A 14,341-nucleotide genomic window follows, 5' to 3' on the forward strand; every position below is an offset into this window, starting at 1 on the left:
AAACCCAACTTTAGCATTATCATATGGGATAATAAGAAGCTTTATGTAATATAAAATTCAATGAATACCTTTATTGCACATTTTTGCCACACTAGGCTAAGTACAGCCTCCGGGCGGGTCATAACAAAACATGTTGAAAGTTAATAGATACAAAATAATACAACTAACATTAAATGGATTCAACTTCTCCTTGCTTTTTAGTTATGGTAGGTATAAAACAACAGATATTCATGTTTTTCGATGGGAGGTTTGTCAAGTTGCATTTATTAAGGGTTATGAATTTTTCTATAATTTCTACAAACATAATTCCTCCAGGTCACATAATTTCGCCACCCTGAAAATATACGTCCAAACAGATCTCCAACCCAACGTCCCCCAGTTTAATGCACTCCTGTATATCTGAACTGTGCATGCCTGGGGGATGCTGCATTAGAGATCTCTCAAACCAACTGTATTTCAAAGTGGCGGATTAATGTAACCCGGTGGATTAATGTTAATAGAGGTTATATCTATTTCTTTGACTTTGTCAGGCTTTTATTTTTTGGTATTTCAATGACATATTTGGAAAAACTACAAAGCTCAAAACAATAAAATTTTGATTTACTTACCGCCACTAGTTTGGACTTGGCAGCTTGCAGACATCCCAGCACTGACTTGACCTCGTGACCTTTGATCTGGTCCAACAGGTGGTTGAACTTTGACATGCGTTTCTTCCAGTGTTCCAGCTCAGCCCGAGGACCGATGTCGTCAGCCTCTTTCCTCATCTGTTCACTCTCTGCTAAAACCTGCAGCAAATAACAATTTGTGCTCAACACTTAACGACAGGCACTAGATTTCTAGCGAGGTCAACGCCCACAGAGCCTGTCGTTTCAAATGCAAAGTAGTCAATTATCGCTGATCTACTGGCACGCGAGGGTCAAGAAAGAATTTTCACACCCATTATCCGTGGATTATTGGTTGATTGTTAATAGCGGCAATACAGTAGAAAAAAACTTTCCATAGGACTTCCCTTACTTACTTTGCAGCACGTTTTGATAGCCGATGACTTTTAATCCTGGCTATGTGGAGCAGAACTCGCTACGCACTGAAAAAGTTTTAAACACGACCTGATCTACACAACGTTATAGTTGATAATTCAGTATAGCCGTTGCGCAACGCTTTGAAGAGAGTACTTTGGTATCTTTGCGTGTAAGCTGTAGCACTTCGTATCATACCATTTTTCATGTCTTTTGAATTTCGCGTGATTCGTAGGGAAGCTATTTTCTTCCACGTAATTTGTAGGGAAGAGGCGAACATTTCCCGTAAGTCGTAGGCAGTGCATTTCATGTAAAGTGTCATCAAGCCGAAAAATTTGATTTCCCTCCATTTTTGCACGCTGTCCCTCTTGGAGAGCTTGCTTTTGGTGGGAAATGTTGGGTCGACTCGATAAATGTCATCTTTGTTGGGATCTGTTCCCTCCCGTAGCAACCGCTCCATTGGCGTACAGCGCTATTGAAGGTGCAAAACTTCATCTCTTCAGTCCCTTCGCGTTTTGTTCATGAAAGTTGACTTTACAAACTGATAGATCTGGATGTACGGAACAAAGTAGAAGCAACAACTCAAATGGGCTTGGTTTGAGTTGATGACATTAACATAAGACAAGGGGTGTTAACAACCCACAACTCGGTCGTCATTGGCTAATTGTCGGTGACGTTCGGTGACCCGCTAGCAGCGATATGATTGGACCTCGCTAGAAAGTTACTGCCCGACATTTAGTGTACACGGGGGAGGGGGCACAAGGACATGTGAACAGGGTGTCTTTTGGGCGTCTCCTGCAAAAGTATGGCATCTATTCCTTTAGTGTTGGGCATCCAGACGCCGCCCTTACGCTCTGCTAGCTAATAGTCTGATGTTGTATCTAAGCAAATACGTGTAGTGTTCCTACCTGTTCAATCTGTTTGATCCAGACCCTGATACATTGCTCAATCTTGTCTATTGCATCAGAGCTGTTGGCCACGCCGATGTAGTCATGCGGTCCGCGGAGGGTCTTCAGGTCGTACGTCTCGCACTCCTTCAGGACGACCTTGTCCTCCACGCTGCCCTGCGCGCCCCCCAGGACCGACACAAACGCGTCCAGGTTGTTCAAGAAGTCCAGACGTACCGGGGCGCCGTCCTAGGCAGAGACAGAAGTGAAAGCAGTGTTCAAAATACCCACCTGCAGTCAGCAATTTGCAGAAAGATTTTCAAGATTGAAGAAGAAAAAGGAAACAATCTGCAATTTTGCAGATTCTGAATGAAAAAATCAGGATCAGGATTCAATGGTTCTCAATTTTTCACACACATGTATGTTTTCCAAACTTTGTTTGTAAAAATTAAGAGAGTGAGAGAATAAAAAATGTTTGCAAAGCTAGATATAACATAAATAGGCATTATCAGGTTGAGAGTTTGTAGTATGGAGGCTTGTATATTTGCAGAAAATATTTTCAAATTGCAGAACAAAATTTTGACACTCTGCAATATTGCAGGGCACTGTAAAAAAAAGTATTTCTACCACTGTGAAAGCGAATTGATATTTATCCAGTTTATCTCACTGAAGATGCTTTATCAATGGATGGCTTTTCAGCACCAGGAGAGTTCATGTAAAAATTGAATGGAAAATTATGAATGCAACTTCCCTTATCATCATCATTAAAGAGAGTTGCATTAATTTTGTAACTTTCTACAAAATAAGCAAGGGAAATTTCGAGTGCTGAAAAGCCATCCATTGTTAATTTTTTTTTTTGTAAACTCAAAAACTTCCACGCCACTGCAAAAACCGGAAACGTTAAACTACAGCAAAAATTTCACATCAAATGTTGAAAGCGAATTAATATTGATCCAGTTTAGCTCACTGAAGTGCTATTCTTCCACTGGTCGTGACAGAGAAGACAGACGCTATGTACTGTATTTACAGGTTAATTGTACCAGGAAAATTCCCCTTAGCTAGCTCCTTTCTACAAGGACAATGAGCAGTCAGCCTCAAATCAAGTACGCACTTTTAAAACTTTTCATAATCCAAAAGGTGTCATAGGTCAATGTCAGAGCCAAGGTGTGTACTTATTTGAGATTATTGCCTAGACAGGGAAAAAAGAACCTAAAATCAGCCAGGAACCCAGTGGAACACTGGCACATGCAGTTTGGGACAGCAGCAAACTATCCATAGATTTTAAAATAAATGGTTTGGCAAGAAGATAGTATAGTATTTTGAAAATGACTAGTTAAAGATGTTAATGTTAAATACTCAACTGTGTTCTAGATCTCAAAAAAAGGGATGCATACTTTATTTGAGTTTGAATTATTTTACGTTTTACCCAGCAGATATAGATTTGTCTGCAACTTGCCATAAATTGGGGTTGCATCCTTTATTCAAGAAAATATGGTAATTTGTTTACCTTATTGCCAAGATCTCCCCAGCCATTTTCCACCACCCTGAGAGTGGGAATGAAGATGTTGGACAGTAGCTTCTGTATTGCAGTCAGTAGGCCCACACCTGTGGTGTCCATCACTGTCACATTCACCTCCTGATGAAATCAAAATAAAGATCATAGCTGTTATGACACCTCAATGTTTGTACATATTTACAAAAATAAATTGGAAGTTTGAAAATGTAGGAGGATTGACAAGAATCTATAACACTTCTAACATACATGTACAAGTTACACTTAGTCTGAAAACATTTAGTATTTTGGGCAGTTGAAAATAATTGAATCATCATAGACCGGCACAATGGCCTAGTGGGTAGAGGGTTTGTCTTGCATACGGTACAAAAAATGTAGGTGGTGAGTTCGATTCCCAGCTGAGTAATACTTACTTTAAGACTTTAAATGGTACATTCTGCTTTCTCTGCTTAGCACTCAGCATTTAGGAAAGATTATATTAGTAACTGTTAGTTAAACACATAACACTACCAGTGGACCAGCGCCCTGTTCTTTTATAGCACAAAGTTGTGCAAATTCTATTTTGAAAATAATCAAAGTTAAAGTCCTTCCCGCACCAGATGGTACATAGGATGGCGCCCATCTCTATTTCAGTATAGCCCTTGAGCCACACAACTTTGTGCTATCAGTACAGGGGGCTGGTATATAACAAGTACATAGCAAAACCCATGTAAATACTACAAATATCTGATATGACTTCTTACCTTGGTAATATTTTCTGGGAGGATTGCTCTGGTGCTGTTAGGCCTGAGGAAGATGACAGCCACACCGTTGAGGGAGGAGTCCTTCCCCTCCGTGATGAACAGCTTGGGTTTCCTGGGGATGGGCTTGTTGGTGGAGCCCGGGGGACCTCCCAGACGTAGCTGTTCAACTGTAGAAACAGCAGAAGAAACAAAATTTTAAGATTCAGCATCTTGATTCTTACATGTACATCTTGAAGTTTTGTTCTAGCACAGGTAGAGCAGTCATGAGTGACTTTTAACCTTCTCATTGCTGCCTAACCCTGTAACGAATAGAGAATTGGTAGCCAAATGACTACTTCAGTGTGCTAGAGGTTAACCTTACTGAGGCATTTCTGACTTAATGTTATGTGCAATTTTGTGCATGCAGGTTATCATTGTATCAAGACCAAGCCTTAAATGTAGTTATCATTATAAGACCAAGGGTTATCATTATAAGACCAAGCCTAAAGACCGGTTTACACGAGGCACTTATGACGAGTGTCCTAGACAAGTGTCGCACGACAGATTTTTTACCCATGAATACAGGAGGCACTACAAAAAAATGCCGCGGCACATCGCGAGGCCTGTTTACATGGGTAAAAAAGTTGTCCTGCGACACTTGTCCTAGGACAAATGTCCTAGAACACTCGTCGTAAGTGCCTCGTGGAAACCGGCCCCTATAAGCATGTAGTTTGTTATGTGAAATGACTTTGGGCATATCAACAATCTATACACTACATGTATCTAAGACATTTTTTTTTGCATTACCTGGGTCTTTATCCGAGTCTGACTCCTGGTAGAAGAACACAAGGTGCAGCAGGCCATCTTGGGCAAAGAACTGGTCCATACGTTCAATCTGGTGGGACAGAAGAATAGGAATAGACCGATCCTGACTGTCAATCACAATTAGCAGTTCAACCAATGATAGCCTGGCAATTATTGGCTCGACCAATGAGAGAGTGAGTGCATGTCGGTCAAATATTTGCATGTTTATGGTTTTATTTTGCTTTTCTACATTTTGACCGAGATGCAGGGGCTATGGGATACTGTACATGTAGGTCCATTCTTCTATGAAATTCAACACAACAGTAATGTAATGTAATACTAATAGCTGCAATGATGCAAAATTCATATACATGTAATCTTTTTACCTGTGAAAAAGATGGTTTTAAGCTAGTTATCATCAAGCCTTCAATAACTTACATAAAAAAGTAAACCTACAGTACGGCAATCAAAATTCATAAAAAGGATTATGGCTATGCAATATCTACAGTTTATCACATCAAATAAGACTGTGCTGAAACAGCCATTCTTTTAAAAAAAACTTCAATAACCATCTGAGTACAGATCTTTTACTGAAGTACCTGTGTCCCCTCCAAGATGGCATCTTCCACCTCCGTCTTCTCGATGTTGAGACTGCGGGAGACCGTTTCCAGGACGTAGTCATGGCGGGCATCCAGCATAGCACGCTTAGCCTCCCTCTCCTCCTTCAACTTTTGCTGTGGGAATCAAGCGGAAAAATAACCAATATTGTTAAAATTATACACTCATATTGATTGTTTGTATTTGTTAGTATTACATACCTGGTAAACCGCCTAATGGCGTAACACATCAGGTTTGTACTGAAGAGTAAAAGCTGACAGATTTGTTTGATCCACTCATAGAAAAAAGGACTCCTACTCTTTCGATCGGTGTGGTGGGTTCTTTTATGTGCTTGAAGTGTGGCTGTCCTCAAACACATGACCTTTATTCAACGTCATAATACACGTACAAGGGACGTCCCTAGCCAAAGCTAGGTACTCATTTTCACCTCAGTGAAGTGAGGAAATTAGTGTTAAGTGCCTTTCCCAAGGGCCCAACATCAACGGGACAAGTCAGGGGACCCAGGATTCGAACCCAGGACCTCTGGGCTCTGGGCCAAACACCCTGCCATTACGCTTCCACAATGCCACATCTTTCAATGCCCTTCTGCGTCCCCCTGTCACACAGACTTTATAAAAAGTTAATAAAAAAGGCTTTTGTTACCTAATCTTTTGGTAAGCTAATATTATTTCGAAGGTGAGGGTTGCAAGAAAGATTATTCTCAGGCTAAATCATTTTGATATATCTATGCACAATAATCTCTTAAATCATGTTTCCTGTTTTGATTTGTCTCCTGAAATTGCTTTTTGGCTACAGTAGCTTTGCCTATGGCAGAAATAAGGCAACTTTAATGAAAAATAGGATTTTGAATGAGTCTACTAAATCCGTAATAAGGCGACTTTGATACAGTATACAACGCCGCCATTCAAGTGAAGGTTGTTAATTTATTTCTGGTCAGGTAAGGAGGATTTAACGTCGTTGTGTGTAATGTTCAGATATTTGTCAAAAAGATTTAACGTTATTGAAAATTAAATCAGAAATCAACACCCTGGGATTTTCTTTGCAAGATCTATCCCCTTCACTTAAGGAAAATACTCATTAACTATTAACACTAGTAAACATTGTAAGGTAAACATTCTGTTGCAGATGCGTGGCTGCCAAGATACGACAAAATGCATCAACATGATCAAAACAAATGATAGCCAATATAAGAGAATTACCTACTATGCAAACCGAATAATGACAATTATCTAACCTATATTGCATGACATTTCATTCATTTTCAAGATAATGACTGTCATGAAAATCTTTTTGCTCACTGACAAATCATAATACATGTACATGTATGTATAACGTAACACAACACCAAACACAATCATACCACAACTAGATATTGGGTCCAATTTGCATTTATCTAACAGTCTATTATAAAGGGTCTGCATGGGGGGGGGGGGGGGCGGTGTGCGACAACACTTTACGCAGAATTCAGAAGAACCCTCTACATATTACCCTAAAACCAAGGAAGGCAATCACACAAAATTTGGTCCCTCACTACAAACTACATGAATGAGTCCAGCTTTCCCTACGAATTACAGCAAATAGAGAAAGGCTGCCTGCCTTACGGAAAAGAGCATGCAGACCCTCATGATGATTATCTTATGTAACACCAAGCAAGCTGTCTTTAAATGTCTTCAAGTAGATCTTAAACTCTGTTCTTTAGAGCCGAGACATAGTCAACCGTATTCCATATCAAGTACAAAATGTACAATGTCATGACTTGTATATTCAGTATAATAATTCTAAATGCATACAACTAATGGCAGCCACATTTCAAAGCCTGACTATCATATTACCATCACAAAGTACAAATAAATATACTTTCATGTATTTACCCAGCATGGCGTAAACGAAGGCTGAAATCAAAGTACAAATCGTAGGACTCACTTTGAAGGCAGCGATCTGCTCGTTGCTGATAACAGTTGCCATATTCCCAACCATCACAAAATCAAGTTAGACCAGTCTTCGTCACAAGTTGAGAAAAGTTCTTGGCATCCAGTGACTACAACGTCATGCTTAGGAGTCCATCTTGGTCCAGATTAAGTCTAAATCTTAAATGCCGGAGGGAAATCTTTAAAATTGGCTATTCACAACAAGTCCAGGCTTCGTCACAAGTTCAAAAAAGTCCCCGGCATCCAGTAGCTACCATTCTGAGACAAAGGAGTCCATCTTGATCCAGATTAAGTCTTAAAGCCTAAATGTCGTAGGAAAATCTCTTGGCTATTCACAACAAGTCCAGACTTCGTCACAAGTTGAGAAATTTAGTCCTTGGCATCCAGTGACTATCGTCATACAAAGGAGTCCATGATCTTGGTACAGATTAAATCTAAAGCTTAAATGCCGGAGGAAAATCTCTTGGCTATTCATAACACACCCAGACTTCGTCACAAGTTGAGAAAAGTCCCCGGCATCCAGTAGCTACCATTCTGAGACAAAGGAGTCCATCTTGGTCCAGATTAAGTCTTAAAGCCTAAATGTCGTAGGAAAATCTCTTGGCTATTCACAACAAGTCCAAACTTTGTCACAAGTTGAGAAATTTAGTCCTTGGCATCCAGTGACTATCATCATACAAAGGAGTCCATGATCTTGGTACAGATTAAATCTAAAGCTTAAATGCCGGAGGAAAATCTCTTGGCTATTCATAACACACCCAGACTTCGTCACAAGTTGAGAAAAGTCCCCGGCATCCAGCAGCTACCATTCTGAGACAAAGGAGTCCGTCTTACTCCAGATTAAGTCTATAATTATAGGCTAAATGCTGGAGGAAAATCTCTTGGCTATTCACAACAAGTCCAGACTTCGTCACAATTTGAGAAAAGTCCCCGGAATCCAGTAGCTACCATTCTGAACAAAGGAGTCTGTCTTGATCCAGATTAAGTCCAAAGCCTAACGCTGGGAGAAAATCTCTTGGCTCATTCACAACAAGTCCAGACTTCGTCACAAGTTGAGAAAGGTCCCTGGCATCCAGACAAAGGAGTCCATCTTGGTCCTGAGATTAAGTCTAAAGCTTAAATGCTGGAAGAAAATCTCTTGGCTATTCACAACAAGTCCTTGGACCTGGCACGGGCAAATAGCAACAACACTGGCGACGAGAGATTTACGCGAGAAGTCCCTGCCCCGACCCTTACCAAAGGTTAGCTCATGAATTGGCGATCGTACGTACATATACACGCACTGTAGGCCCGAGTGTGGGTTATCTGAATACGGCTGCATACAAACAGAAGGGTTTGTTTTGGGAAGATTAAAATACGTCCCCGGGCTGGGATTGGTTTTGGTATTAACGAGCTCATGCTAACGAGGTAAATCCCATACTTCCGTAACAAACAATGTCTATTTGTCCAACAAAAAGACTATTGTTCTGTAGAGGTTATCAAAAAAATATAGGATGCAAAAGTTGTTATTGGGATTACGATTAATATTAAGCAGAAAATTTGGCATCTACAATGATATCATTAATGATTTGTGTGAAGAATTCAAAAGTAAACTTTGAGACTGTAGCTAAGATTAGTCACCCCCTAATGAATATTAATGACCATGTTGAGGGGATAAGGATGAAGTGAAGTTGACTCTAACTTATTTAGTGTACATTTACATGTACACCCAACAAAGGATCCTGGGTACTCAGTACATTACTATACTGTTAGTGTATTGCAACTGATTTCTTTCTTTTTTTCAAATCCAATCATTTTGCTAATAGATAACAAAGTTTAGCCTCTACCAGGCTCCGCGGAATCGCTGGGAAAATAGTAGAAATCGGCCAAATAGAGTGAATAGTATGCCAAGGGAACTCCACTATACAGGGAAGCTCAATAGGCGAACTCCGTGACTATTTTCCCAGCGATCCACGGAGCCTGGTAGAGGCCAAACAAAGTTAACAACTGCAAACTTGCATCTTAATAATCTGAATCTAATTCCATATTAAACTCTATGACTTTTATACTGTTAGAATATCACCCTAGCCTGGTGATGCATACTACATGTATGTTGTACGAAGGTCCCGTTTCCACTACATAACAATAATTGGATTTAAGTGACCCTTTATTTTATGATTGGAATTAAAGGTTCACGATGTAAAAGTATTATTTTGAAAGACAACAAAACATACAAAATGAAAAAAGATTCATTCTTAATCTATCAAATTCTTTGAGCAACCTGTCAAATGTTTGGTCACTCATGGCACTTAGTGGCCGGTAACAGTCTCTAGTGGAAAGGGCATTTCAATTTTTGTCAAATCATTAAATACATGTATGTATAAGAAATGCCCTGTAGAATGTAAGCTGATTATCTATTCTACTTTAAAGGAAAGCCAAGCAATACTGGGTCCCGAAAACTGGATTTTGAATTTGGATTTTAGTCATTTCTATATGATAGCTACTGTAACAGATTAGTTGAAACAACACTATCACAATGTACATGTATAGCAACGTCCATGATGCAAAAATACTACGTTGTTGTTGTTGTGATTTGAGAACTCCTGAAAATAGTGGCCGGAGTTTTTGTAGGCTCCCGAAACTAAGGGGATTATCGTACGGCACGATTTTGCGCGGTTTTAAAACACTCAAAGTATGAAGTTATTACACAAATGTGCTAAACAATGTTAGTAAATGTCACTAAGATTTCAGCATTTTTTTTTAAATTTCCATCTTTTGGGCCCTAATGTTGCTTTGGTTGCCTTCAACCTTACTACCTTGTGTACTTGGTGACCCAAATAGTAATACCAGCTGGATCAATCATTCCATTAACTTGATTATGTACTAACCCAACATGATTGGTCTGACAAGGTTCAATATTGGCCTGATAACTCAGGCCTAATCCTGCAGACTGGAGGGCCAATCTGGTAACCATAGCAACAATGTAAACAAAGCAGAAACAGCCAGTCAGCTGAAGAGTTCCCAGTCATCCATTGGCCAATCCAAGAACAACAATGAAATGTCATTATGGAAGAAATAGAGCAAGCCTTTGTCCTATATTGAATTGTAAGAAGAATTTTTGGTTTGCGAAGAAAGAATGAAGTGTTACGTGTACTTATGAAAAGATTGATATTTAGGAAATGGTCAGGTACAACACAGTTCTTTTGTTAAACTACATGTATACCTACAAGGCTACATAGTGATATAACAATGCTTATCGTTATCATATTACATAGAGATGTGAGCAAATCCCCCACACCCCACAAAGCATATCATTGTTACTGTGATTTTGAATTACAACTGTTACAGTTGGCCTCTCTAAAACCCAACACACTTATCGAGAAGAGTAGGGGTGACCCGGTGTGCTTGTCTAAATATGTGAGCCATAGCGAAGCCACATTACACTACTAGCTAATAAAAAAAGCGTCATGCTTCATTCTCAGTCTGAGGTTCGACCACTTCACCTAAATTACCTTACCTTATAATTACCTACAAATACCTGAGTGTATGAACAACTTGACTATAAGTGACATTTGTGAAGATGGTCCCACAGGCAAATTAACCGACTGGCAATACTTTGTAATTTAGTTCTGTTCAATTTATACACAAAGTAGCTATGTAGAATTCTGCATAATCAAGACCATGTACATGTACATGTAAGTTGGGGCAATACTGTAATTCTTGTTTCTTTCACTGTAACTTTATGTTCACTGTTTTCACGGTCACCTCTGTACCATGAACTTATCATCACCATGAATAAACCTCTTGTCATTATTCATGATTCCTTCACACATCCGTTCTGTAAATCACTTGCCGTCACCATGAAGTTAAAGTTCAGTAAAAATGTCTGTTTTCTTTACACCATGAAATTTTGCTACCGTGAAGATAAAGTGAATTACAGTATCTGCAGGGTAAAATCTAGACAATGCTGCACATGCCAAAATATATGTAAATTGGCTTGACACCATTTCAGACGGAGACTCCTTAAGCCAACAAGGATGCTTCAGAACCTCTGTGCACCTGTACCTGAGTACACGACGACATGCAAGAACGGGTCACAATATTCCTGCCAGACCTTTCAAAAACCAGTGCTCTCTCAGTTCAGATGATCCCGAAATACCCACACCATTATGGGGATACTCTTTCAAACAATTGACCAAATCAGTATAGAATACATTTAATCCCATATCAAAAGGAAAAGCTTGATATCTAAATGAGGATATCAAACTTCAGACACTATATAACAGTACATGTACATACTGTACTTATAACAAAGACACTTCTTTTTAAAATTTTACCGCACACTTTTTTTTAAAGTATTCAAATGGTACTATACAATTAGTGTAGAATAATCTAAATAAAGTCCCACCCACTTAGTCCCATAACCAATAAAAAGATAGGACTCGTCAGGGTTTGAAACTTCAGGTTTAAAGGTTATACTACATCAATGTCCTCAGTACCACAAATGTCTTTTTAACAGTGTTAAAACATTACAGTTACTTAATAGAATATCTAAATAAAGTCCCCGAAACAAAGTTCAAATGGGACTGTCAGTAGTGGTATTCATCCATCAGTGCTGTTATTGATAAGCAAAAACACTATACTTTCTATAATAAGAAAACACATTGTCAAATATTAAGTAACATTGTCTTTCCATACCTGTCTGCCAAGACGTTTCGAAATGCTCATGCTGGTAGGCAAACGTAACCTAAATGCACTGAGAAACTAGTTCCCTACACACGCAAGTCCTGTTTAACCATGTCTTCTCTACCCGAACAGACTTTCCATGGTTCATACATCAGGAATGGCCCGAGGTAAGCACCACATCCTGGTGCCTGTTGTACACAGTCATGGTCGCTGAGCAGAGGAGAGCGGTACTACACTGACAGGTGTCGGGAGGGTGGGTCGTAGTGCTAACACCACTCCACAACCTCCCATCCCTAACAACTGGATAGCTTGTATATACACACACACAAGTTACAGGGCTGGAAAGTTAATACTACCAACTGGATCTGGGGTTCAACGGACATTTTGGGGGGGTCCTTACCCCATTTTACCTGGACCCAAGAAGTGAAAAGTTAAAAAGAGTGACTTTTCCCTCTTTTTTACCCCCCATTTTGGTTGAGGATCCCCAATTAACCCCCAAATCAAGTTGGTAGTGAAATACCACTTGCATGTGCAAGTTTGCGCGCACATCAAATTTGCACATAATTTCAAGAAGGCCTCCACTGGTGAAGTTACCACCAGTAGAAATTCATTTCCCTTTTACTCACATAGATTTTCACACCAAATGAAGAATCAGTGCTCAAACAAATTACACATTAAGCAAACAACATTTTGTATCCCTTTTGAACTCATTATTCAATCCATTTTTACAAGTTTCGGACACATTTAGTGGCCTTGAACCAAGCAATTTGAGGAATAGGGGCACCCTATGGACTTTCCTGAACATGCCAGAAGTTGGTTGTGCAAGAAATTTCTTTTTGGTGCAAATAATTTTTCAGCTCCAGTGCAAGTTGATCCAAAGATGTATTTCGAGCCCTGCATCACTAACAACTGGATGGCTTGTATATACAACCACTGCCACAGACTACACGTCAAGTTTAAACACTAGGTCCATTGTAAGGTGCTGACATTCCCATGGATGTGAAATGTTTGTGCCTGCCTGGCTTAAAGTATACACTCGGTTTTCAACATGTTCCAGGCCCTGACAACTTATTTGATCAGCATATATTGCATTATGTGTGTGAACCTTTGTGTCCTCTTTTGCCTCGCACAGCTAGCTGGAAGCTCATTGTGTGAAAGTTAAGGATTAGAATGAAAAACATTACAGTATCACAAAGTAAAAAGAAAAGAATAAAAGTACAAAGCTGTAACAGTGGAGTTCAAGCACCTCCAACTGACCAGTCTAACTGGTCTAGACCTTTTAGCCTAGTGGTTAAGGCGTGTGGCCTGTGGACTGGCAGGCCCGGGTTCGATCCTGGGAGCCAGGAGTCAGTTTCTACTCGCCTCTTGTGTTTCAAAGCTACACATTACAGTGATGAGAGAGGAAAACAGAATTTAGTGGTAATGTACCGTACGGCACATGCACTGCTACTGTAGAGGTCATTCCAATGGGTAAAAGCAACCTTTGATATTGAGATTATATCAAATTTCTTGTGCCTTGTTATGAAGATAAGACTTTCAAATTCATACTTTAGACAAATTGTCTTATTTGGGTTGAGAAGATCATTGAGATTATCATTTTTGCAAATGAGGACCTTATTTGCATAATCAAGGAGATTTCCTCAGAATACGTCAGCTGTAAACTTCATTTGGCGAAGGTATGAGGTCACGGAACTCAATAAAGTTCTCATTGATTATGCAAAGAAGGTCCTCATTTGCATGACCAATGAGAATTCTTTAAAATATAAACTAGTTGTAAACTTCATTTGGCGAAGGTATGAGGTCATGGAGCTCAATGAAGGAAAATGAAGTGCAGTAACTAAGGTGGACTACATCATACTGTACATGATGTCTAATAAAGTATTCTATTCCACAGTCACATAGTATATGGCCTTGGCAATGGTTCCTGATTAAGGTTTTATAGGCTATAAGCTTTCAATTAACATTTCTCAGTATCCTGGCAGCAAGCAGTGCAAATACACAGGGTTAGCATTGTCGTGGTCATTAACGTAGGGGCATACTACAGTCACCAGGTAAACAGGTGGTCAAAATAACCACTAGATAGTAGATGGCTTAAACACAAACCACACTACTTCAACGGTCATTATTACCACTTAGGAAAGTGTGTATTACTGGCAATCACTATAAAAAATTGCAAATTTGGGATCCC

The 14,341-nt window shown here is 39.5% G+C and overlaps 1 protein-coding gene across 1 annotated transcript in view; it reads right to left on the reverse strand.

Moving 5' to 3' along the window:
- Nucleotides 1–14,341, reverse strand: part of LOC136437921 (dynein axonemal heavy chain 5-like) — a 120,211-nt gene that overhangs the window by 82,801 nt on the left and 23,069 nt on the right. The window contains exons 3-8 of the mRNA XM_066432503.1: nucleotides 5,542–5,676; nucleotides 4,946–5,033; nucleotides 4,160–4,326; nucleotides 3,411–3,539; nucleotides 1,925–2,152; nucleotides 609–785 (exon numbers count right to left, since the gene is read on the reverse strand). Of these exons, the coding sequence (XP_066288600.1) occupies nucleotides 609–785; nucleotides 1,925–2,152; nucleotides 3,411–3,539; nucleotides 4,160–4,326; nucleotides 4,946–5,033; nucleotides 5,542–5,676 (924 nt within the window). The remainder of the gene's footprint in view (nucleotides 1–608; nucleotides 786–1,924; nucleotides 2,153–3,410; nucleotides 3,540–4,159; nucleotides 4,327–4,945; nucleotides 5,034–5,541; nucleotides 5,677–14,341) is intronic.

Source organism: Branchiostoma lanceolatum, chromosome 7 (assembly GCF_035083965.1).
Source record: "Branchiostoma lanceolatum isolate klBraLanc5 chromosome 7, klBraLanc5.hap2, whole genome shotgun sequence".
Lineage (NCBI taxonomy): Eukaryota > Metazoa > Chordata > Leptocardii > Amphioxiformes > Branchiostomatidae > Branchiostoma > Branchiostoma lanceolatum.